Source organism: Panthera onca, chromosome A1 (assembly GCF_046562875.1).
Source record: "Panthera onca isolate mPanOnc1 chromosome A1, mPanOnc1 haplotype 2, whole genome shotgun sequence".
Taxonomy (NCBI): Eukaryota; Metazoa; Chordata; class Mammalia; order Carnivora; family Felidae; genus Panthera; species Panthera onca.
The window spans coordinates 80,969,050-80,992,777 of record NC_138339.1 but is presented as its reverse complement, the minus strand read 5'-3'; the positions used below and the strand labels follow the sequence as shown (position 1 = coordinate 80,992,777).

At 40.8% G+C, this 23,728-nt stretch overlaps 1 protein-coding gene across 5 annotated transcripts in view; it reads left to right on the top strand.

The window, feature by feature from the left end:
- Window positions 1-20,730: 20,730 nt before the first annotated feature.
- CAST (calpastatin) overlaps window positions 20,731-23,728 on the top strand; it is a 108,284-nt gene continuing 105,286 nt past the window's right edge. For 4 of the 5 annotated variants that reach the window (XM_060635334.3, XM_060635333.3, XM_081796446.1 and 1 more), the window contains exon 1: window positions 20,731-20,917. In XM_060635334.3, the coding sequence (XP_060491317.2) occupies window positions 20,843-20,917 (75 nt within the window). In that variant the 5' untranslated portion in view covers window positions 20,731-20,842. Of the gene's footprint in view, window positions 20,918-21,445; window positions 21,591-23,728 lie in introns of those variants that run through there. The other variant, XM_060635332.3, reaches the window with a different exon arrangement.

Here is a 23,728-nt window from a genome sequence, read left to right as displayed (position 1 = left end):
AAAGCTAAAAATAGAACTACCCTACGACCCAGCAATTGCACTACTAGGCATTTATCCAAGGGATACAGGTGTGCTATTTTGAAGGGACACATGAACCCCCATGTTTATAGCAACACTATCAACAATAGCCAAAGTATGGAAAGAGCCCAAATGTCCATCGATGGATGAATGGATAAAGAAGATGTGGTTTATATATAGACAATGGAGTATTACTCGGCAATCAAAAAGAATGAAATCTTGCCATCTGCAACTATGTGGATGAAACTGGAGGGTATTATGCTAAGTGAAATTAGTCATTCAGAGAAAGACAAAAATCATATGACTTCACTCATATGAGGACTTTAAGACACAAAAACAGATGAACATAAGGGAAGGGAAACAAAAATAATAAAAAACAGGGAGGGGGACAAAACAGAGGAGACTCATAAATATGGAGAACAAACTGAGGGTTGCTGGAGGGGTTGTGGGAGGGGGGATGGGCTAAATGGGTAAGGGGCACTAAGGAATCTACTCCTGAAATCATTGTTTCCCTATATGCTAACTAATTTGGATGTAAATTTAAAAAAATAAAAAATAAAACAAGTTAATAAAAAAAAAAAAAAACAGCAGTGTGGAGCCTACTTGGGATTTTCTCTCTCCCCCTCCCCCATTCATGCTGTCGATGTCTCTCTCAAAATAAATAAATTAATAAAATAAATAAATAAATAAAAGCATCAAGGTCATCAGAAATGAGAAAAGTTTGAGAAGCTGTCACAGCACAGAGGAGCCTAATGAGACATGATGACCATATGCAATAAGGTGTCCTGGATGGGATCCTGCAACAGAAAAGAGACATCAAAGGAAAACTAAGTTCAATAAAGTATGGAGTGTAGTCAACAGTAACATACCAGCATTGGTTCATTAGGTGTGACAGATGTACCAAGGCAATATACAATGTTAACAACAGGAGAAACTAGAGCAGACTAATGAGAACTCTATGGTATCTTTGCAACTTTCATGTAAATTTAAAACTATTCTAAAATTTAAAATTCATTTAAGAAAAGAATTAGAAGTAGATATTTTTTTATAAATATATACTTGAATCAGAATTCCTATAGAGAAGTAAAGAAAAAAACCAAGTAAACACCAAAGTGAATGTCACTTCCATTTTCTGGAGGCCATTATAGTTTGGCAATACAGCAGCATAATGGGTAAGCATTCAAGCTTTAGATCCACACAGCTGGGTTCAAATCCCAACTCTGCCACTTATTGACTCTGTAACTTGAGCAAGTTATTCAATTACCCTGAAACTCAGTTCCCTTATCTGTTACCTGTGGATAATAAAACTGACTATGTACTTCCTAGGGTTATTCTGGAGGCTGAATATAGTGACGTATTAAAGCACGTAGCATGGTGCTTCCTGTATGATAATTGTGTTGGTTGCAATTATTATGTTGCATTTTTGTTGTTATTAATTTAATAACTAAATCCCAAGGGCTCTTGGCTGGTTCAGTTAGTGGAGTATGTGACTCTTGATCTTGAGGTTGTGAGTTTGAGCCCCATGGTGGTTGTTGAGATTACTTTTAAAAAATTAAAAAAAAAAATTAACCCCAGAGTATCCTCTGGAAGGCAAAAATCATTTTTGGCTGAATCTCAGTCCTATCCATTTGATGCATGTTTTAGATCTATTCCCATTTAGTCAGCATTCTAGACATTCACCAGACCATAGTGTCATTCATAGCTGAGCAGTCCTCTAGGAAAGGCCTGATCCAGACCCACAACTTTGACTTAGTGGGAAGCCAGAATTCACCCTAATGTTTTCATTCCCAAGAATGGGTTCTTTCATTATTTCCTTAGGATATGAATCTAATTGAAATACTTGTTTCATTTGTGTTTGTTCTGAAAGAAAGGCAGGTTATTTGAAATAATTCCAGCTTTTGCTAGGCAACAAAGAAAATGAGTTTGGGATGATGTATTCATGATAATAAATATCCAGACCCATAGTCCTATAGTTGTTCTCATCCTAGGATAGTGACATTTTTTTTTATGGCCCTTGAGACCTGGATGCCACACAGGAAACTGAGTCATACAATTTCATATTCTGCCTGGCAAGTGTATCTCTGAAAATCAAGTTATACCTTAAAATCTGCTTTTCTCTTCCATTCTTCTCCCACTCATAAATACCACTTTACTGAGTTAATTATCTACATAGAAATTTACCTACATATCTACATAGAAATATCTACATATCTACATAGAAATTTTACCAGCCCAGTTCTCTGCACAGCAAACAGCTCACTTCAAATGCTTAGCAAAGCTAGACCAATCCTTTAATGTGTTGTTTCTTTCTGATTTACCAAGTGGTTCATGGGAATCAAATTTTATTTACAAGAGTTATTACATTCTTATGATATAGAAGATTTTCAAATGATCTTATTCTATCTGTATATCTCAATCTACCCCTCCTACTCAAAAAGTAGTCATCTGAATTTTCCTTGGGCCTTGCCCTCATTTCTTCTCTCAGCATGTCTTTTACCCATTAATAACTCTCCGATAGCATATCCTGAAGGTATTTAGATTGGGCTGATATGCTGAGCAGGCCATATTTCTTCACTGTAGTGGGAAAAAAAGCCACAATTGGTCATCAGCATGACTCACCCAGACTTTTACAACCACACCCAAACCACACGATAGGACAAATACTTGGGTAAGATTTAACCAAGCAAGTAAAGCCATCGTGCCGAGCAAGATTTTGTGTGACAACATATACCTAAAACCATCTCTCTTTGGTCATCTTTTGTGATCTACCTGGTGCAAATCACTTCACATTACATAGTTAATGGTGTTGGATTTAGTTTTATTTTTGTTTTTTCTCTATATTTCTGTTGTTTCAGACTCCGATTGTCATATCAGGACAATGTGCTCTTTCTAAGAAGCTCTTCAATGGCCTGTGAGCTCATCATGTGTCCATATTTCCTTTCCTTTGGTTGAGGAACATTATGTCTTTGGTTTTAATACTCAAAGTCATTTTGGGCACTTGCATAATCTTGATTATTAAAAACCCAAAACATAAGCGATCCACTAATTTCAAGGGGTGCCTGGGTGGCTCAATTGGTTAAGCAGTAGACTCTTGATTTGGGCTCAGGTCATGATCTCAAGATTTCTGCTGACAATGTAGAGGCTGCTTGGGATTCTCTCTATCCCTCTCTCTCTCTGCCCCTCCCCTGAGAGTACATGTGTATGCTCTCTCTCTCTCTCTAGGTAAATAGATCAATAAATATTAAATTAAAAAAGAGAGAGAGGCAGAGAGATCCACTAATTTCTGGAGAGGAGAGAGCTGTGAGTACATACCAAGGACATTTGGAGAATCCTATCAGCCTGTTCCAGTTCTTCCTCCTCTGGAATAGCATCCCAGGGGCTAATAGGGCCCCATTACTCAGTCCCTTCCTCCCTCTCACAGTTGACTGGATCAAGGGTAGACCTGACCTGAACTGACCCAAACAGGTTTGCTTTCCTCATTGGGAGGTGGGACCAGACAAAGAAATTAAGAAGGAGACAGCAAAAAAAAAAAATTCTAAGTAGTATAACTGGGACATGGAGCTTATAGACCTAGGATTCACTGTGGCAACTGACATTCCAGCAGTCCAACCTGCAGAGGAAAATCTGGCAGATCCACAAGGAAAGCAGGGAGGTGAGATGGAGATAGAGGAAGGCCAGCTTGCCTGTAGCCCTCTAGCTATGAGTTGCCAGCTCAAGTGAGGTCCAGTTGCATTCCAGCTCTAGTCCTGGAAGGTCTCTTATATCTTGGGAACTGACCTGCCCATCTTTTTGTTTTAGCTAGTGCCCTGGGTTTTTTCTGTTGCTGAACAACAGAAGAGTCTTGAGAATGTCATAGATTAACTAGAAAACCCCTCCTCTCACCACTGCACATCACTTTCAACAATTCTCTTTTTTAGGAAAGGTATTCCCATTTGGCTGATTCAAATCCATTCCTCCCTGTTTGATGCTTAGAGAGGAGGAAGCAAAGTTGTCCTAAAACTTCCCTTTGCCAACCTGCCTTCTTCTAGCCTCAACCACCCTTCTACAGAGGACGCCAGCTATCTCCCAGGGCAGGTCTCCCCAGTGGGCCATGCATGAGCCATGTTCCATCCCCTTCCCTGAAGTTTTTCACATTGGTGTTCTCTCTGGAAAGTGTCATCCTCTGTCTGTCTAAATCCTGCACACTCTTCAGGCCCAGCATAACCCCACATACTGTGAGACCTAGCCAATCACTTCCCCACATTTTTCTCTTCCTTTTCTTATCTCTTTGAAAGATTTCCACTACATACATACTGACATAGAAAAATGCTCAAGAGGGGCGCCTGGGTGGCGCAGTCGGTTAAGCGTCCGACTTCAGCCAGGTCACGATCTCGCGGTCCGTGAGTTCGAGCCCCGCGTCGGGCTCTTGGCTGATGGCTCGGAGCCTGGAGCCTGTTTCCGATTCTGTGTCTCCCTCTCTCTCTGCCCCTCCCCTGTTCATGCTCTGTCTCTCTCTGTCCCAAAAATAAAATAAAAAACGTTGAAAAAAAATTAAAAAAAAAAAAAAAAAAAGAAAAATGCTCAAGATCCTACGTTATATGGAAAATGTGTTTACAAAATCACATGTACATTACAGAGCTATCAATAAAGCTATATATCACTAAATTAACTGTGTTGGGATTTGGGGGTAATTTTATCTTAGTTTTATTTTCCTTGTTTATGCTTTTTTTTAATTTTTAAAGTTTATTTATTTATTTTGAGAGAGACAGAGGCAGCATGAGTGGGGGAGGGGCAGAGAGAGAGGGAGAGAGAAAATCCCAAGCAGGCTCCTTGCTGCCAGGGCAGAGGCTGACAAGGATACTCGAAGCCATGAACCATGAGATCATGACCTGAGCCAAAAGCAATAGTCAAACACTTAACTGATTGAGCCACCCAAGTACCCCCTGGTTTATGTTTTCTTAATTATTTTTACAATAAAAAATGTATAATAAAATTAATTAGAGGAAAAGTCTAAGTTCCTGGATCTGACTTTTAAGGACTTGTATAAATTTGAGTCTTCCCAGAAGTTAGAACAAACCTATAGACTCTTGAATTGTTCTCTTCTCATTTACTGAGATTAGCCTCTTTTTTGGTTAGCCTCAAACATATTGCAATATACTTGAAGATTCATATCATACTTTCTTGTTTTTTCTTACTCTTCATTTTTCTTGTCCCTTAATTGTGATATAACAATAAGTTGTTAACTGATTAACTTATTCTTATTAACATCTGAGTAAAGTCATATAAGAGCTTATATTATGTATGTGTACTCCTGAAAGATACAGCATTCAGCTTTTTATTATTGGAGTCCCTGTGACCACCATTTCTGCCCCCAAGCTTTTTTTCCTCTGGAACACTTCAAGTATTACATCTTATATTTTCCATTGCATCATTTTAATATAAGCAAGATGATCACATGTGCAATAATGCTTGTCAACTGTGAATCTTAAAATATAAACAAATGGTATATAATTCATTCCTTCAGTGGTTTTGGCTGAGTGCTATCAGCATGCTTTATGACACAGGGCACTTAAGTAAAGGCTTCACCATGGAGTCATCTAAACATACATTTTCTTCCTTGTATATGACCATGGGCTAATTGTATCTGTAGACAGATTTATAATTAGGTACTATGCATTACTCAGTTCAGTTTTCTTCCTTATGTCTCTCTCCCAGGATTTTAATTGAGCACTATTTAATGTTCCAGCTAAAATGATATTAAGTCAATTATCTTTGCTTAAAAATATCTCTGTCACCCATTTGCTTTGATTATCAAAGCAAAAGGAAACAATACAACCAGAGTTGGAAGGCACTTCAGGGTGGTCTAGATCTTGCATGACTTGAATCATGTGTCTTCTTAGGACTGGCCCTAATAGTGGTCATCTGACTTCTCTTCAGGTAACTATGGCAGGTAGGATTCTGTGCTGCTAAAGGGCACACACGGGCTTTAGACTCAATTAAACATAGGTATGAATCACAGCTCTGGTCCTTAGCTGTGAGCTCTCAGGCAATTTACTGAATCTGTCTGAGTCTTGGTGTCTTTATCTGTAAAACAAGCCTACTAATCCATACCTTGCAGGGCTATTATTTTAAAAAATATGTTTCAATGACTTTTGATCTATGCACAGATTGAACACATGTCTTTATTTCTTCTCTCTCCTGAAGCCCCACTAAAAGGAGAGTAAATGAATTTAAAACAAATAGGCAGATTATAAACCCACGAGGCTGAAAAGAATGGAACAGGAGACAATGGAACAGATATGAGACCAACACATTTGTAGAAAAAGGCAAGTGGAAGTGAAATGGTGGAAAGTGACTTTTACATCCTGCGAGCCTGCAGAGAATCTACTGACAAGCAAGTGAGGTGGAATGTCACTTTGTAGGTTGAGGGTTTAAAGGTAGGACATGGCTGAACAGAGGGAGATGGGTGAAAATCATAGATGGCAGTTAGTGACTCAGGCCCTTTCTCCCACCTCACACAGCAAGGTAACTATACCTTTCCGAGCTCAAATGAGTTGGGAAATTCACAAAGAGGACACTGAAGAGGGGATAAGAAAATTAGAGGATCAATTCAGGACATGCCACAGAGTGGAGATAGGATCAAATAATATGGCTCTCAGGACTCTTTGGACAGACATGTGCACTGCCTCAGACACACTTTATCAAGACAGAAACCGAGATTGCAAAGGTGGCTTGATCTAGGCCACAAAGCAGATCACTGAGGGAGAAGGACTTAGAAATCTGGTTCCTGGACTTCAAATTTTTGAGACATGGTAAATAATGGATTCTGGGGGAAGCTACACCTCCAGTCCCAAGCATCAGTGGCCTTTCATGGAAAAAGAACTTTAATCATGCCTACTGAAACAAAGTATTGCAACATCAGACAGCCACTCAGGCCAGGAAAACATAGTGAAAGAAACACAGTAATGCACCGTCCTGGGCAGAAACCAAGGGCTACAGCAGGAATCTGAGGCTTTCTGACATGAAGCAAACAAATCTTTTTTAAAAACAAATCAAGCAGCAAAAAGCTGAGCCTTTTATCAACTTTAAGTCCTTTTAGCAATTGTATGATATTAAACTGTATGAAACTGCCACCTCTGTAGGTTGAAAATTCTGAATATAGGCAATTTTAGACAGTTCAGCCTACTAATAGGAGTAGAGAGGTTTCTTTCCGTATGATTGCCTCTATTTCTATAGCATAGCTATACTTGTGTGGAGGTACCAACAACTCCTGCAACAAAAGTATGAATAGTGTACCTGCCGTGTGCTGACACTCTTCTAGACTCTGGGGATAAATCAGTGAGCAAGACAGATGAACTCACTGCTAGATTAGTCAGATGTGGCTTAACAGGCCATCTTTATTGAGTATGATTCCCAGAGCTGGGACTATAGAGTCAGTACAACCTGTGATGAATTCCTGGCTCTGTGTTCTTAATGAATAAGTATGTGTGTGTGTGTGTGTGTGTGTGTGTGTGTGTGTGTGTGTGTATTCTTTCCCAGATTCACAGGCAGAGTAAGTACTCTATACACTTTAACCATTATGTTTATTAGCACTTACTGAAAGAACCCTCCTTCAAAGACCTTACCATTTAAAGAAAAATAACATACAAATATTCTAATTTAAGTGCTAATGCTTCAATGCCCAGTGAGAAATAGGTTTGTTAGGTCAGGAGGCTAAACTTGACAACGTAGAGCATTCATGAGTGTTGCCAAGTGACTGTATTCTGAAAGAGTTAGACTGGAAGGACCGATGCGGAAGTGAGTTTTCAGACAAGTTCTGAAAGTGAGTTTTCAGACAAGTTCTGAAAGTGAGTTTTGAAAGAGGGGAAGAAGAAACAACTTGCATAAGAAGGTTCAAACCCTCCTGGGAAATGTAACTAAAAGGTAGATTAGTCTTCCCAGAGAAAAGTGGTATTTTTAGCCTTTCTTCCTAGGAATGTTGTGGAAACACAACCTGAATTGAAAATGTAGTTTACTCTTTCCAGACTAAATGCTACAATCAGAATTCACATTCACCGGGGGCATTTCCTAGTATAGGAAAAAACTGGAGAAGGCCACAGCCCATTTTGAACTGGGGCTTTTTTACTTGTGTCCTAATAGTCCCCATTCTGAGTGTATTGGTTTGCCAGGACAGCCATAAACTGAGTTAAAGCTGGCTTAGAATAACAGAAACTTATTGTGTCACATTTCTGGAGCCTAGCCGTCCAAATGCAGTGTCAGCAGGGCCAGGCCCCTTCTGAAGGTGCTGGGGGAGGATCTGTTTGAGGCAACCTCACTTTAACTTGATTATTTCTGGAAAGTCTTATTTTCATATAAAGCTGTATTCTGAACTATGGGGTTAATATCTTTTTTGGAGGGACACAATTCACCCCATTACACTAAGAAAAAGGAAACTGGCCTAATCATAAAAAGTGATTTTGGCCAGTATAGCAAAGTGATACCTCTTAGGAAATAATCCAAAATTCATTTAAGTGAAAATCCTACTAAAGCAAAACAGTTTTACAAAGCCAAGAAGCCTCTTTGCAAGGAGGCTGTTTTTCACCACAGAAGTGTTATATGGATTTGAATAACAACCAATGCCTTTGGAGCTAAACTGGATCTAATTAACAAACACAGTATAATGAAACCAGAAGGGTACTGTTGAGCCTGCAGTATGGAGAACTGAGCTGTTAAGAGAGTTGTTGATTTTCCTTCTGTATTTGTCATTAAGACAGCAAACCACTCAAGTGTCCCCTCCACCTAACCCATCACAAACATAACTGTTGCCCCTAGTGGAAAAGCCAAGCAACTCACAGAAACAAAAATAATCCAGGGCTCAGAATTGTTCCAGAAAATGGTAGCAGAGGGGTTAGTATATTTATTACAACTTTTCCTTTGCTAGTTCACAACAGAGAATTTGGGCATCAGTTAAGCTTTCCCATCCCCTCCCATAGTTCTGGAAAGTGATTTCCAGAAGCATAATTTATTTCAAGAAAACAAAGTTAAAAATTTTGGAAATTCTAAGTGATAAAGTTTAATCTATGTTATACATACACTTAATATGTAATATTTACTTATTGGTTATCTAGAACTTCAAATGACAAAGAAAAATACTGTATATGTTTAAAAAAAATATGTTGAGGGGCACCTGGGTGGCTCAGTTGGTTAAGCACCCAACTTCGGCTCAGGTCATGATCTCATGGGTCTGTGGGTTTGAGCCCCATGTAGAGCTCTGTGCTGACAGCTCCAAGCCTAGAGCCTGCTTAGTATTGTGTGTCTCCCTCTCTCTCTGCCCCTCCCCCACTCATGTTCTGTCTCTCTCAAAAATGAACATTAAACATTTTTAAAAAATAAGTTGAATAATTTAAAAAAGACAGTGAAAGGCAACTCTCCTTCCCACTTCACCTCCCTAATCTCCCAATTTTCTCCCCAAAGGCAACTATTATTTATAGTTTGTTATGTATCATTCCAGATACATAAGGAATACATTCCAGCACAAGGAATACATATGTGGTTCTATAGAAAGTTCATAAAATATATGCCTCTTTTTTATTATTTTATATACTATGAATACCATATATACCATTCTTCACACTGCCTCTTTCAGTTATTAATACATCTAATACATCTTATAAAAAGAGTCCATATCAACTCACAGAAATCTCTTTTTTAAATGGCTGCATAATGTCCTATTATGTGGTTGTTTTACACTATATTTAGCTGTTCCCTACTGGTAAACATTTAGCTGGTTTCTAGTTTCTCACTATTATGAACAATGCTGTAAAGAACAGTTTTTTTTGTGTGTCTTTATACATATGTATATACAAGTGTATTTGTTAGAGAAACTCCTAAAAATGGAATCACTAGTGAAAAGATATACACATTTACATTTTTGACAGATGTTTGCCAAATTCCCAACCAAAAATTGTTGGATCAATTTATATTCCCATTAACAATGTGAGATGGGACCTATTTCTCTATCACATTGCCAGTGCCATGTATTATTAATCTTTTGTGCTTTTCCCAATCTAATAGGATAAGAATGGGATCAGATTGTGGTTTTAATATGTATTTGTTTTATTTTGAATCAGATTGGAGCATCTTTCCACATGGTAATAAGACATTTATATTCCTTTATCTCTGAATTCTCTATTTGTATCCTTTGCAGTGTTTCTATTGAATTGTTGATTCTACTATTGGCTTGTAGTCATGTGTAGATTGTCTTTATTTACACATTTATTTTCTATGAGGAATTTTAAAATTTTAATATAGTCTTTTCTTTACCTTTTTGTTAATCTTTTAATCTTTTCTTAATCTTTTCCTTTAAGGCTTCTAGGTTTTGTGTCATATTTTATTTTGTTTCCTAATTTTTTAATTTATTTTTGAGAGAGAGAGAGAGAGAGAAAGAGGGAGAGAGAGAGAAAATCCCAAGCAGTATCTGTCAGTGCAGAGCCTGATGTGGGGCTCGAGCTCACTAATGGTGAGATCATGATCTGAGCTGAAATCAAGGTTCAGACATTTAACTGAGCCACACAGGAGCCCCTGTGTCATATTTTAGAAAGAGCTTTCTAATGTAAGATTGTAAAAAATATTGTCCTCTGACACAAAATTTGAGATGCTTTTACAATGTTTTCTCGCTCACTGACATCTTTAAAAAGATAATTATTTAGAAAGAACTATACAAACTCACATTTCACCTCTTGGAAAGCAGCAGTCACACTATCTTATACATTCAGTTTAGAATATCTACCTTTCCAAAGCACTAGAATCTTAAAAATTTAAAGTTTAGATTGAGAGATTAAGAAAAAGAGAATCCTTGTCAATTGTAATAATCTTTGAAAATCTTACAAGTGGAATTACATTTGAAACATATAAAATAGGAATGATTTTTACATTTAAGAATAATTTGGGGGGTTTCTGGGTGGCTCAGTTAGTTAAGCATCTGACTTTGGCTCAGGTCATGATCTCACGGTTTATGGGTTCAAGCCCCACATCAGGCTGTGTGCTGACAGCTCGGAGCCTGGAGCCTGCTTCAGACTCTGTGTCTCCCCCTGCTCCTCCCCCACGTGTGCTCTGTCTTTCTCTGTCTCTCAAAAATAAATAAACGTTAAAAAAATTAAAAAAAGAATAATTTGGGTAGGTAGGGTGTACTTAGTGACTTACTTCCAAAGAACAGAGTATGGAAAGGGAGAGATGTTAACTTCTCAGTGGAGAAACCTGGCAAACATGACCTTACCCCAGTGATGGAGGTTGACATCATCACTGATAAATCACATGGATATCATGGATCCTCCATACAATGTGATAAGAAGGCCAGTTACTAGTATAGTGTTCCTCCAAACTGCAAGTCTTAGCCTAATCATGAGAGAAACATCAGATTTGTTTTCAAATTGAGGAAAATTCTACAAAACATCTGACCACTATTCACAAATTCAAAATTGCCAAGGTTGTGTAAAACAAGGAAAGCCTGAAAAACTGTCACAGACCACAGAGGAGACTAAGGAGACATGACTGCAGTGTGATATCCTAGACCAGAATCTCAAGCAGAACAAGGACCTTAATGAAATAACTGGTGAAATCCACATGAAGTCTGCAGTTTAGTTAATAGCAATGTACCAGTGTTGGTTTCATAATTTTGACAAATGTATCATGTTGATGTAAGATGGTGACATTAGGGGAAACAGAAACTGGGAATGCTCTACTTTGGAAAGATAATCTTTGCAACTTTCTTGTATATCTAAAATTACTCCAGGGGCACCTGGGTGGCTCAGTTGGTTAAGCATCCCACTCTTAAGCTCAGGTCATGATCCTAGGGTCATGAGATCGAGCACTGTGTCAGGCTCTGTGCTGAGTATGGAGTCTGCTTGGGATGCTCTCTCTCTCTCTCTCTCTCTCTCTCTCTCTCTCTCTCTCTCTCTCCCCCTTGCCCCAAATTATTCCAAAACAAAATTTTAATAGAAAATTAATTTCAGGGGTGCCTGGGTGGCTCACTCAGTTAAGCATCTGATTTGGTTTGTGAGTTGAGCCCTACATCAAGCTCTGTGCTGACAGCTTGGAGCCTACAGCCTGCTTCAGATTCTGTGTCTCCCTCTCTCTCTCTCTGCCCCTCCCCAACTTGTGCTCTGTCTCTCTCAAAAGTAAATGTTAAAAAAAAATAAAATTAATTTGATATTTAACAAGAATATTCTGAGAATAAACACCCCTAAAATATTTTAAATAAAATTTCATTTGAAATGACCATTTTTAAGTCCTAAAGATAATTTTCCTACAGTTCATTCCTGCCTTAAGTGGCTGATCAACATGAAATGTGAATCTGCCAAGTAACAAAATTACTTTTGCTATGAGTACCTTTTTAAAATGTCTTGGAGAAATTGCAAATGTCAGTGAGTATGGAGAAGAGTAAGCGACCATCCTTGTAGGAGGATCTTAAAGTGTCCTTTTGAAATTCACACAAGTCCTCATGTTAAGGACAAGGTTTATAAGAAAGAGTTTGTTTTTTTTTTTTTTATAACAGCTTAATTGAAATATGATTTATATACTGTACAATTCACCTGTTTTAACTATAAATTTCAGTGGTTTTTAGTATCTTAATAGACATGTAAATCAGCAGTCAATTTTGGGACATTTTCATAACCTCAAAAAGAAACCCCAAACCCTTTAGCTATCACCCTCCTGTCCTCACAACCAGTGCCCCCCCCCCAACCCTAAACAACTACTAATCTTTCTGTCTCTATAGATTGGCCTATTCTGACATTTCATATAAATGAATGATATATAACCTTTTGTAACTGGCTAGTATTATTTTTATATTCTCCAGATACACTCTGAAGAACAGATAGCTAAAGTACCTTAGAAAAATTAACTTTTATCACTCCAGGTATTAAACCACTCATTTAAAAATATAATCTCCGGGTGCCTGGGTGGCCCAGTTGGTTGAGCGTCTGACTTCGGCTCAGGTCATGATCTCACAGTTGGTGGGTTTAAGCCCCGCATCGGGCTCTGTGCTGACCGCTCAGAGCCTGGAGCCTGTTTCAGATTCTGTGTCTCCCTCTCTCTCTTCCCTCCCCTGTTCACGCTGTGTCTCTGTCTCAAAAATAAATAAACATTAAAAAAATTTTTTTTTAATATAATTTTTTAAAAAATATAATCCCCATCCCAACGCATTATACATCCCATCCATATATAAACATTCCATTTCAAATTCCATGACAAGTTTTATTTTGTATATATAGCAAAGAATAAATACAGAGAAGTGATGAGGAGCACCAGCTAGAGAGCTAGACCACTTGATTCAAATGCTAACAGAGTCACTTAGCAGCTGTGTAACCCAGGGCAAATTCAACCTCTCTGGGCCTTAGTTTCCTCTTCTATAGCATGTTTCCTACTTCCTAAGGGTGCAATGAATGAATATATGCAGATTTATGCAAAGTCCTTAAAAACTTGAATAAAATCTTGCCATTTGCAACTATGTGGATGGAACTAGAGTGTATCATGCTAAGTGAAGTAAGTCAGAGAAAGACAAATATCATATGATGTCACTTATATGTGGAATTTAAGAAACAAAACAGATGAACCTAGAGGAAGGGAAGCAAAGATAAGATAAAAACAGAGAGGGAGACAAACCATAAGAGACTCTTATATACAGAGAACAAACTGAGGGTTGCTGGAGGGGAGGTGGGTAGGGGAATGGGGTAAATGGGTGATGGGCACTAGGGAGGGCACTTGTTGAGAGGAGCACTGGGTGTTATATGTAAGTGATGAATCACTAAATTCTAGTCCTGAAATCATTATTATACTATATGTTAACCAACTTGGATTTAATTTTTTTAAAAAGTTTCTAATATATAGTAAATACTATATGTTTTCTACATATTTACTGTATCAACTGTGAGAGCCATTCAGTACCATTAGTACCACCAAGTGTTTAGACAGTTCTCTTGACCTTCTAATCTTATATGATCAGATTTCCTACTTCAAGTATCTTCCTAAATTCCCCAGTCTATGTCTTTTATCTTTTGAAGAAAGAAGTTTAGCCTGGGGGAAAAAAAAAAACCAAAACAATATGTTCTTACTCATCCCATAAGTGTTTAGGGAGGACATATTATGTGCCAGGCATAGTCTCAAGTTCTAGGAATAAGACTGAAATGACCCTTTTCATCACAAAGTCTAGTGTGGTAGGGTCCCCTCCCTAAGGAGAAAGAGAAAAAAGGGAGAGAAAAATTGAAAGTAACCTGGCTATGCGCCTATGTGAAATGACCCTTTTCATTACAAGGTCTAGTAGTGGGTACAAATACACAGTATGACTGGGATCAAAGAACATATTAATATGCACAAAGATTTCACCTCCATTGGGCCTTCTAGGAAGAATTATATCATCACAGAAGGAAACAAGGAAAGAACATCTTCTGGTTCGATTTGGAGGGTTTATAGAAAAAGTTTTGGAGCATGGAGGAAATAATGGAACTAAGATAGAAAGAGAAAGGATTTGGGGGGACATCTGAGTGGCTCAGTTGATTAAGCATCTGACCCTTGATTTTGGCTCAGATCATGGTCTTGTGGTCTTGAGATCAAGCCATGCATCAGGTTCTGGCTGGATGTGGAGCCTGCTTAAGATTCTCTCTGCTCTTCTTCTGCTTGCTTGCATGTATGCACATACATGTTCTCTCTCTCTCTCTCTGTCTCTCTCTCTCTCTCAAAAAATAAATATTTTAAAAATTAAAATAAACTAAAAAATAAAAATAAAAAAGGAAAAGGATTTTTAAAGATGTTTTGCTGAGTGTTCAGATTGTGGACCCACTCGGGAATTTTCTATTGCAGTAAAAGGATTGCAGTAAAGATGAAAATGCTTTTAGTTACTTTTGGACCACTGGACCACTTTTTATTTAAATATAAGCTGCATTTAGGATTAGGCTGTCAGAATCTTTGACTTGATATGGACAATAGACAGCTACAATGTAATGCACGGTTGCCAAAAGTTAGTGCTTTGGAAAAGGGAAGGGAGGAGTGCTCCAGGGGGGTGGGAAATGAGCAAAGGCAGAACTGGGAAGAGCCAAGAATGTTCCAGGATCTGAAAGCAGAAGGGCATGCCTGGAGCACAGCCCCATGAAGGCACAAGCCAGACCCTGCAGGCCCTGGGAGGCCATGTTAAGGGATCTAAACTTCATTCTGTTGGCAATAAGGAACCATCAAGGACTGTAAACAAGGAAGAGAGATGATTCATACAGCACTAGTCAGTTGTTGGCCCCAAGAGTATACTGACTCAGAACTGAACTGTTTTCAGGGACCCATACCCCCGAGGATGCAGAGACACAGACCTAAGGGAATTAGTAAGGAAGGTGGAAGACAGCTGAAGGCTTATAGCTTACTAGCAAATGACCTATAGAGCAATCTTTTTTTTTTTTTTTTTTTTGCTTTTTGCTTTAAAACAACTAAACAAAACTAGAAAATAAAAATTTTATTTTCCCTTTATTTCTAACCATTCTTTGCAGTCAAATTTTAAAATTGTCGTTTCCATGTATCTAGATGGCAGTATTCACGGCATGGCTGCTCTGTGAAATAAATTGTTCTTCAGTGACCCCTCTGGAAGGCAAATGTCATCGTAAAAGGGGGAGAAATTTAATTAAATGGGTAATATCATCAGACCTATTGTTTAGTTGCATAGCAACGTGACAGCGTACTTTGGTAATATCAATTCCTTCCTCAATACTATTTGCCAAGTTTTACGGTGTTCTATCGCACTGAGGACTGTAATGTGTGTGATAAGCTATCCAAATCCCCTTCAGGAATACAAAAGCCCTTATTCCAGCTCCTAGGAGTGCCCCAGCAGACAGCCCTCATCTCTCAGCTCCTTTGGGGGTTATACAGCTTAAGGGAGTCACTTCCCTCCCTGGAAGCCATGCTCCCTCACTCCTGGCCATACCCAAGAACAGTGATGCAGGCTTGAAAGGACTCAGCCCTCTCTCACCAGCCCCCAACCGTTCTGAAGGGCTTCCTGTCCTGGTGGTCATTCCCTGCAGGGTTGTTATGGGAGGCTTCTACTGGATCTGCACCCCAGCTCAACTTCTCTGTTGACCCATCCTTCCCTCCCTCCCACAGATGTTGATCCCTTGAGTACTCCCTAATAAAGCCCTGAAAAGGAGGTATGATCTCAGTCCTCTTCGGTCCACACTGACAACAAATAGGCTGAAGAACAAGACCTGAAGGTATTCTGCAGGTGTTTTACTATCTGCAGGCACTAAAGGATGAGAAATAAAACATGAGGGACTAGCTATGGGTATGTGTGTGATGCAAGTTCCTGTTTGGTAACAGTGAAAACTTGAAAGATGACTTCATCTGCTGCTTATTCTCTTTGCTTTCTTCATCCTCTGTCCCTCCATCCTTCCATCTCCATTCTTTCTCCCTCTTGCCACCCCATCGGCCACCCATACACAAGCCCAACATGATCTGAGAAGCAAGGTATCTTCATCCATTCAGGCTGCTATAACAAAAGGGGTGCCTGGGTGGCTCAGTTGGTTAAGCGTCCAACTTTGGCTCTGATCATGATCTCACGGTTCGTAAGTTCAAGCCCTGCATCAGGCTCTGCACTGATGGTGCAGATCCTGCTTGGGATTCTCTCTCTCTCCCTCTCTCTCTGCCCCTTCAGCATTCTCTCATTCTCTTTCAAAATAAATTTAAAAAACTGTTAAAAAAAAAAAAAGTACTACAGGCTGGAGAGCTTACACAACATAACAGAAATGTTCTTCTCGCAGCTCTGGAGGCTGGAAGTCTGTGATCAGGGTGCCAGTAAGTTTGAGCGAGGGGACTTTTCCTAGCTGCACACTTTTCATTGTATTCTCACATGGCAGGAAGGGCAAAGGAGCTCTCCTGGGACATCTTTTATAAGGGCATTAATCTCCATGAGAGCTCCGCCCTCATGAATTAATCATCTCTTAAAGGCCCCACCTCCTAATGCCACCACATTGGGCATTAGGATTTTATTATGGGAATTTGGGGGGCACAACAACATTCAGACCGTAGCACATGGCCAAACTCCTGTGATCTAAAGGCATTCTCTTACTGACTAGCACCTCTTCATCCCCTTTATCACAGAACTTCACCACTGAAGCCATTCTTCTGGATAATTCAACAGTCAGAATCATGAAGTTCCTAGATACACACATGTTATAAGGGAAAGGAGGGTCTGAAACTTTGCATATTATTCCTACATCTTTGGTTATTTGCAAGGATGCTTCTTTTTTCCTTTTTCTTTTTTTTTTCCTCTGGTTTACTCAGGAAAATGTCACTACAAAGTGAAGCAAACCTGGCTGAGAGTCTCAAGATGGCAGACAGGACAGGTAAGTTTTGGTGGGACTGGCAGGCACTTGGACATCAGCCAGAAGGTACAGGCTTTCTGGAGGTAACCTCCATTCCAGAAATATGTGGTGTTGTAGAAAGAAATATCAACCAAAGGAAGGGGACTATTCAAACTGTGAGTACCTCAGAAAACTACTCTGAGTCCTCCTCAATCTCACCCCCTGGCTGGGTTACCAAAACCCTCTCAGTTGTCAGATCTAATAGACACTCTTCATACGTTGTCTGATGCAACTTTTGAGTGAAATTTTAAGTGTTTATTTATTTATTTGAGGAGAGAGAGAGAAAGAGAGAGAGTACAAGTAGGGGAGGGCAGAGAGAGAGAAGGAGAGAGAGAACCCCCAACAGGCTCCCTGCTGTCAGGGCAGAGCCTGACACAGGGCTGGAACTCAGGAACTGTGAGATCACTACCTGAGCTGAAATCAAGAGTCGGAGGCTTAACCAACTGAGCCACCCAGGTGCCCCTGAGTGAAATTTCATACTGTGGACCAGCCCTTCTTTTTAGAAACCCCTCATTCCTTGGCCTCTGGTGCTTACTTCTTTACTGGATTCCTTCTGCCTCACTCTAGCTCCTTCTCAGGTTCCACTGGCTTCTTCTCTGGACTCCATCACGTCTTTGTTTTTCTCATTTTACATGCTTCTGGATGAAAAGCGATGGGGTCCTCAATAGCTCCAGCAGCAGTGGGGATAAAGAGGACATACAATGTGAAGGCTGATTGGAGGAGGTTTCCAACTCACTCAAGTCAAACATCAGGAGAGGAAGCAGCCCCTGAGCTCCCTTCCTCCCCAGCCAGCCCACCCTTGCATCAGAGCCAGAAGTCCCATAGTTCTGCCGGAATATCTTTGCCAGCCCTTTCCCTTATCCCACGGTCATGTAGTGGTGGATTTATTTGCCTTTCCCCCTAGACCGTGAGGTCCTTGGTACCTCCAGAGTCTGACACATTGCAGTCATCCTGTTACTGAGTAAAGGAATGAGGTACTTAAAATATGTACAAATAAAAATGTAGCACAAGTTGCCATATATACTTAAAATGAGCTTCCCTAAGATGCTCAAATGCTGGGCGTGGTATCAAAGTTCAAATTTCTCACGGACCATAGAGCAAGTGAAAACACCATCCTTCAACTTATTTGTAATTCTTCTTTACTCATAGTCATTAATGCACAGTTTAGCTCAAAATTGTTTCTGCTTATGTGAGTTCCAACTCTCAAGCAAAGCCTGAAGGCTAATGTCATTATCTCTTGTAGATTTTCATATCAATTATACTACCTACTACAGTTACTGCTCAGTAAATAGTAAGTTGATAAATGGATTTATTACTCCTAAACTTGGACCAGCAGCTCCAGCCAGGCAGGTAGGCTCTTTTATATTTCCTGAACTGCCCCATCCCTCTTCTGTCCACATCCCACCATGCAGCCAGTCCACTCAAGCCTCCTTTCTCTTCCTATAATCACCAAAACCCACAGAACCCCAAACTCCCAAAATAGATTTGTACTTATTCATACCTGTATGTCTCTCAATGTCACCCAAATGATCATGCATTACAAATGCCATATGACTTCAGCAAAACTCTAAGTACCTGGAGGGCAGGGAATGTGTATTTTCATCTTTATATCATTCCTTCTATAATTTCTTTCACAGTTCTTTACAAGGAAGACTTTTAAGAGGTGTAAAACTAACTGGTATAAGTTCAATTTTAAATACTCTGTCAGAAAAATACCTCAAATTTTAATCAACCAACCATTATTCATCCGGATCTAAAACCTGAACCTTGGAGCACCTGGGTGGCTCAGTCAGTTAAGATCCCAGCTCTTGGTTTCAGCTCAGGTCATGACCTCACAGTTTGTGAGATTGAGCCCCGCGTCTGGCTGTGTGCTGACAGCATGGAGCCTGCTTGGGATTCTCCCTCTCTCCCTCTCTGTCAAAGTAAATAAATAAATTTTAAAACCTGAACCTAGGTTCTCTAGGCTCTGAAGTAAGGAAATGTTTCAGTTCCTGGGACCACAGGTGGGGCTGCCTATACCTGGCTCCTATTAGTTTTGGTGTGTGTGTGTGTGTGTGTGTGTGTGTGTGTGTGTTTTAAATTACTTTAGGTGTTTAGTTGCAAGTCATTTTTTCAGGCTTATGACATATTTCCCCAATTATGAATGTAATTCATACTATCAATTGATTTTCCTTGAATGGACAATCATAGACCCCTTGTCGAAGTTGTTACATTTTTACCTAAAAATTCTAAGCTGGTAGCCTGTGTGTTGGAACTACTAGGTATAAATGGTAATAAGTAAACAACTGTTTAAAAGGAAATCCATTTAAATCACCCCTCTCTCCTCCCCGCATCAAGAAAGCTGCTAGCCAGTAAAAGAAGTCAAAATCCCTAAAAATGAGAGAGGAGAGGGAAACAAGAATTCATCCTGCCAAGCTCAATGTAGCATGACAAATCTTTTCCTACAATCTGGCTTCTCTCTCTCCAACTGTCTAAAACACAACACTGCAGACAGAGGCCACCCCCAGGCCCAAAGTGTCATTGTCACTGCTGGGAAACAGGTTTTTTTCTGTCAGGTCTGAGCACAAATCCGCAGCAACCGATGGCCAAAGTCTCCGCAGAGGAGCATTTTCTAGACAGGCTTGTTACATTTCACTTACAGGCCCAAACCAGGAAGTGCGGTTTAAGATGAGCCAAAGACAAAAAACACTTCAGCCTCGGTAACAAAACCCAGCCAGGATCCAGAAAGCCTATAGAGGTTTAAATTGTGGACTATTTGGTTTGGATTGGAACCTTGGGCTTCCTACCCTTAAACGTTTCTAAACTTTCAAATCGCGACCCCCTGCCCAAAAAAGCCACCAAAGAGAGACGACATAAAACATGCACAGGAGCGCGCACACAACCTACACAAACACACACATCTACACAAACACACGCACAGACCAATTTGTTTTTGTGATCCGCTTCCTTGTCTAGGCGGTCCAGGATTTAAGTCGGTAAATTCTTCTCCAAACTAAACCAGGGCAGATAGCAGAAAAGGGGTCTAATTCTGGAGATTTTTAAGAAGGGTCGAGGCGTAGACTGGCCACGCCCGGGTCTCGCTCTCCCGTTGCACAACTGCAAGCTAAGTCTGGTCAAGTCCAAGGAGGAACCCTGAGACCTCCAGCCCCTCCTTCCCGCAACCCACGGGAGCAGCAAAGTCCTGGGAGGAGGGGAGGATCCCTGGGTGAGGCTAACGGGGCCGAGGGTGTTAAATTTCAGCCCCGGAGCCTTGTACCGCTAAAGCGGGGGCCGCCGCCAGCTGCGGGCAGGAAGGGGAGGACCCAGCCGTGCGAGGGGGAGCCCCCGCTCGGGCTCAGGGCTGGGTCGGAAAAGCTGCCTCACGGGCGCGCCCGCCGGCCCTCTGCTCCGTTCCTCCCTCCCAGAGCTCCCCGCCTGGCCCTCCCTTCTAGTCTCCGCTGCGCCCTCGCGAAGGCAGCGTTTGCAGCGGCCTTGCTATGTCTCAGCCGGGCCAGAAGCCCGCGGCCTCCCCGCGGCCCCGGCGCGCTGCAGCGGCCCGCCAAACCCAGGAGGTGAGTGGCGCTCCTGCGGGAACCACAGGGTTGGGCGCTGGGAGACCAGGGCCCATAGCCGCGGGACACCTCTTCTGGGCGTAACCTGTCTGGCCTCCAGAACCGTGCGCCCCCTCCCAGGCCGGAATAGGGCGCGGGGCTCAGTGCCCGCCTCTGGGCAGGTGGCTGGTGGTGGCAGGTTATTCCCGGACTGGGGCCAAGTGCACTGGGCGTGGCACAAACTCAACAGGGGCTGGCCCGCGCCGGGAAAAGTTGGATGGTAAGAGGTGGGTGAAATGAGGATAGGGATGAAAGGAGGAAAAAGTTCACTCGGGACCCCTAGAGTGGGTGGGGTGGTTTAACTGGACCGCGGGATCCTCTTTTCCGTCTAAAGCCCAGGCTGCAGGGCGTGGCTGCCTGGAGAAATAACACATCTTCCCTAACCAGCCTCGAGCCAAATCGGGCGGGGCGGGGCCAGCCGGCCGGGGCGGGGCCTGCATCGGGCACCGCCCCGTTGCCCTCCCCCCTGACAGCTGCGGGGCTCGCCGAGCTCAGAGCGCGTCCGCTCCAAGCAGGCGAAGTGAGAACCCTCCACCTTCTGTACCGCACACCGCGTCTCCGCCGGGCCCTCCGCCGCACGGCTCTGAGCAAACCGGTTATCGCCATGGCGTTCGCAAGCTGGTGGTACAAGACGGTAAATAGGAGCGATCGTGCCTGGGCAGGAACGGGAAGGGACTGTGTTTGCTTTGCCTTTCCGGGATTGCGGACGAAGTATTGTTGGGGAAGGGGTGGGGACCAGGTGGGACCTCCTCTCAGGACTTAGGTTAGGCTCCGGGAGAGGCCGAGACTCACCCTACTGTGGTATGCGCGAGCGCGTCGGGGCGTGCGAATGGATGTGAGCAGTTGCGCGAGGCTCAACTCGGCTCACAAGCTGAATGGGACAGGAATTCTTGCTGCAAGAATTTCTCCCCTGGATGCGGATTCCTGGATGAACTCAGCTCTCAAGAGCTTAGATCTAGTGTTTCTAACCTGTAAGCAAAGCTCAAAACTTTTAGAGAAACGTTCTTGGACATACATTTTCCAACACAAAGGAGGAGAGGCAGCCAAGATGGGGTCAAGGAGAAAACCCCCAACTCCAAGAAGCAAAAGCAACGGAGATCAAGGCCCTTGTGGAGAATGACACAGAGAGAGCGATAGGTGTTCTGTACTTTATTCCCAAAAAAGTACACAAAAGTTGTGTTGATAGGTGAGAATCGAAATATTTATATCCCATTAATTTATGTGAAAATTTGAAAAATTTAGTACACCTCTCAGCATGTGGTATTATTAGGAAAAGCAAGGTTGTAATCAGACACACTTTAGAGAGAAACCTTATATTGGAATCAGTAAACTGTCACTGATCAGCCAAATGGCCATTCATTGAGCATTTATATGCCAACCCCAGTACTGGCTTCCAAGTACACAGCAGAGAATAAGACAGTAGTTCTGTTTCTCGAAGACCAACAAGTCAACCTTTCTGAACCTCTTTCCACATCTATAAAATAAGGGCTGTAATAGGCACGAAATAAGGGTTGGTGAGGACTAATTAGATTCATGGATCAAAGTACCAGACACATTTACTTTTAATGGTAGGGAATTACAGTTTCCCTGAAGATATTTCATTGTAAATGTTTCCCATTACATTTTCTGGGCTCTTAAAATGTAACATTTATGTGCTGAAGCAAAAGTTTATTTTGAGTCATTGTTGGCCTAAGTTGGAAGGTGAGAGGTGGGTGAAATGAGGATAAGGATGAAAGGGGGAAAATGTTCACTCGGGACCCCTAGAATGGGTGGGGTGGTATAACTGCACTGCAGGATCCTCTCTTCTATCATGGTCCTAAGGTTCTTACCAAAATGCACGTGTATTATCTGCAAATATGGATGGCAGTATTCCAGAGTTAACATCAGACTTTTCTTTCCAAATTAATGGTTCTCTAAAAGAAATTATGCTGGAATATTTGACATAGTTTAAGTCAGTACTTTTAACCCTGTTATGTTTAGACATAGTCTGACATTTTGCTAAAATCTCTTATAATCCAATTTTGGAACTACTATAAATTTTTTTTTTGTCTCTTAGAATAAGCAAACTGTCTGTGATCAGCTTTGATTCTTACCAAAGCAGTGTGCCATCTAATAGAAATGTTGTGTGAGCCACATATGTAATTTAAAAATTTCCAAGTAACTACATTAGCAAAAGCAAAAACAGGTGAAATTAATAATATACTTTATTTAACCCACTGTGTTGCAAACATTATTTCAACATATAATCAATGTACAAATCATTGAGATATTTTAGATCTTCTTTTTTATATTAATTCTTCAAAATCTAGGGTGCATTTTATACTTATAGCACATCTCAATTCATACTTGCTACTTTTTCAGGTACTCAATAGGCATGAGTGGCTAAGGGCTACCGTATTGGACTATATAGCTGTACACATGGCTTCCTAACCAATTTTGTCTGATGGTTACAAAGGGAGTGATCAGAGACCATTTTGAGAATTAAAGAAAAGCTATAGACCATTTTCCCTCAGCAAAATACACACACAAATACACAAAAGCTTACCATAAATCCTCTAAAGGTCCATAGAGCCAATTTATAATGTATGTATATATTTCACATATATACAATAAAAATTATAATATATAATAATATGTAACATAATTATATAGTATTACATACTATATAATATAATATGTTATATTATATTATACTATTATAATTATAGAATAATTATATATTATATAACTATATATTTTATATAATAGTATATATGTACTTTTATCAGGTAT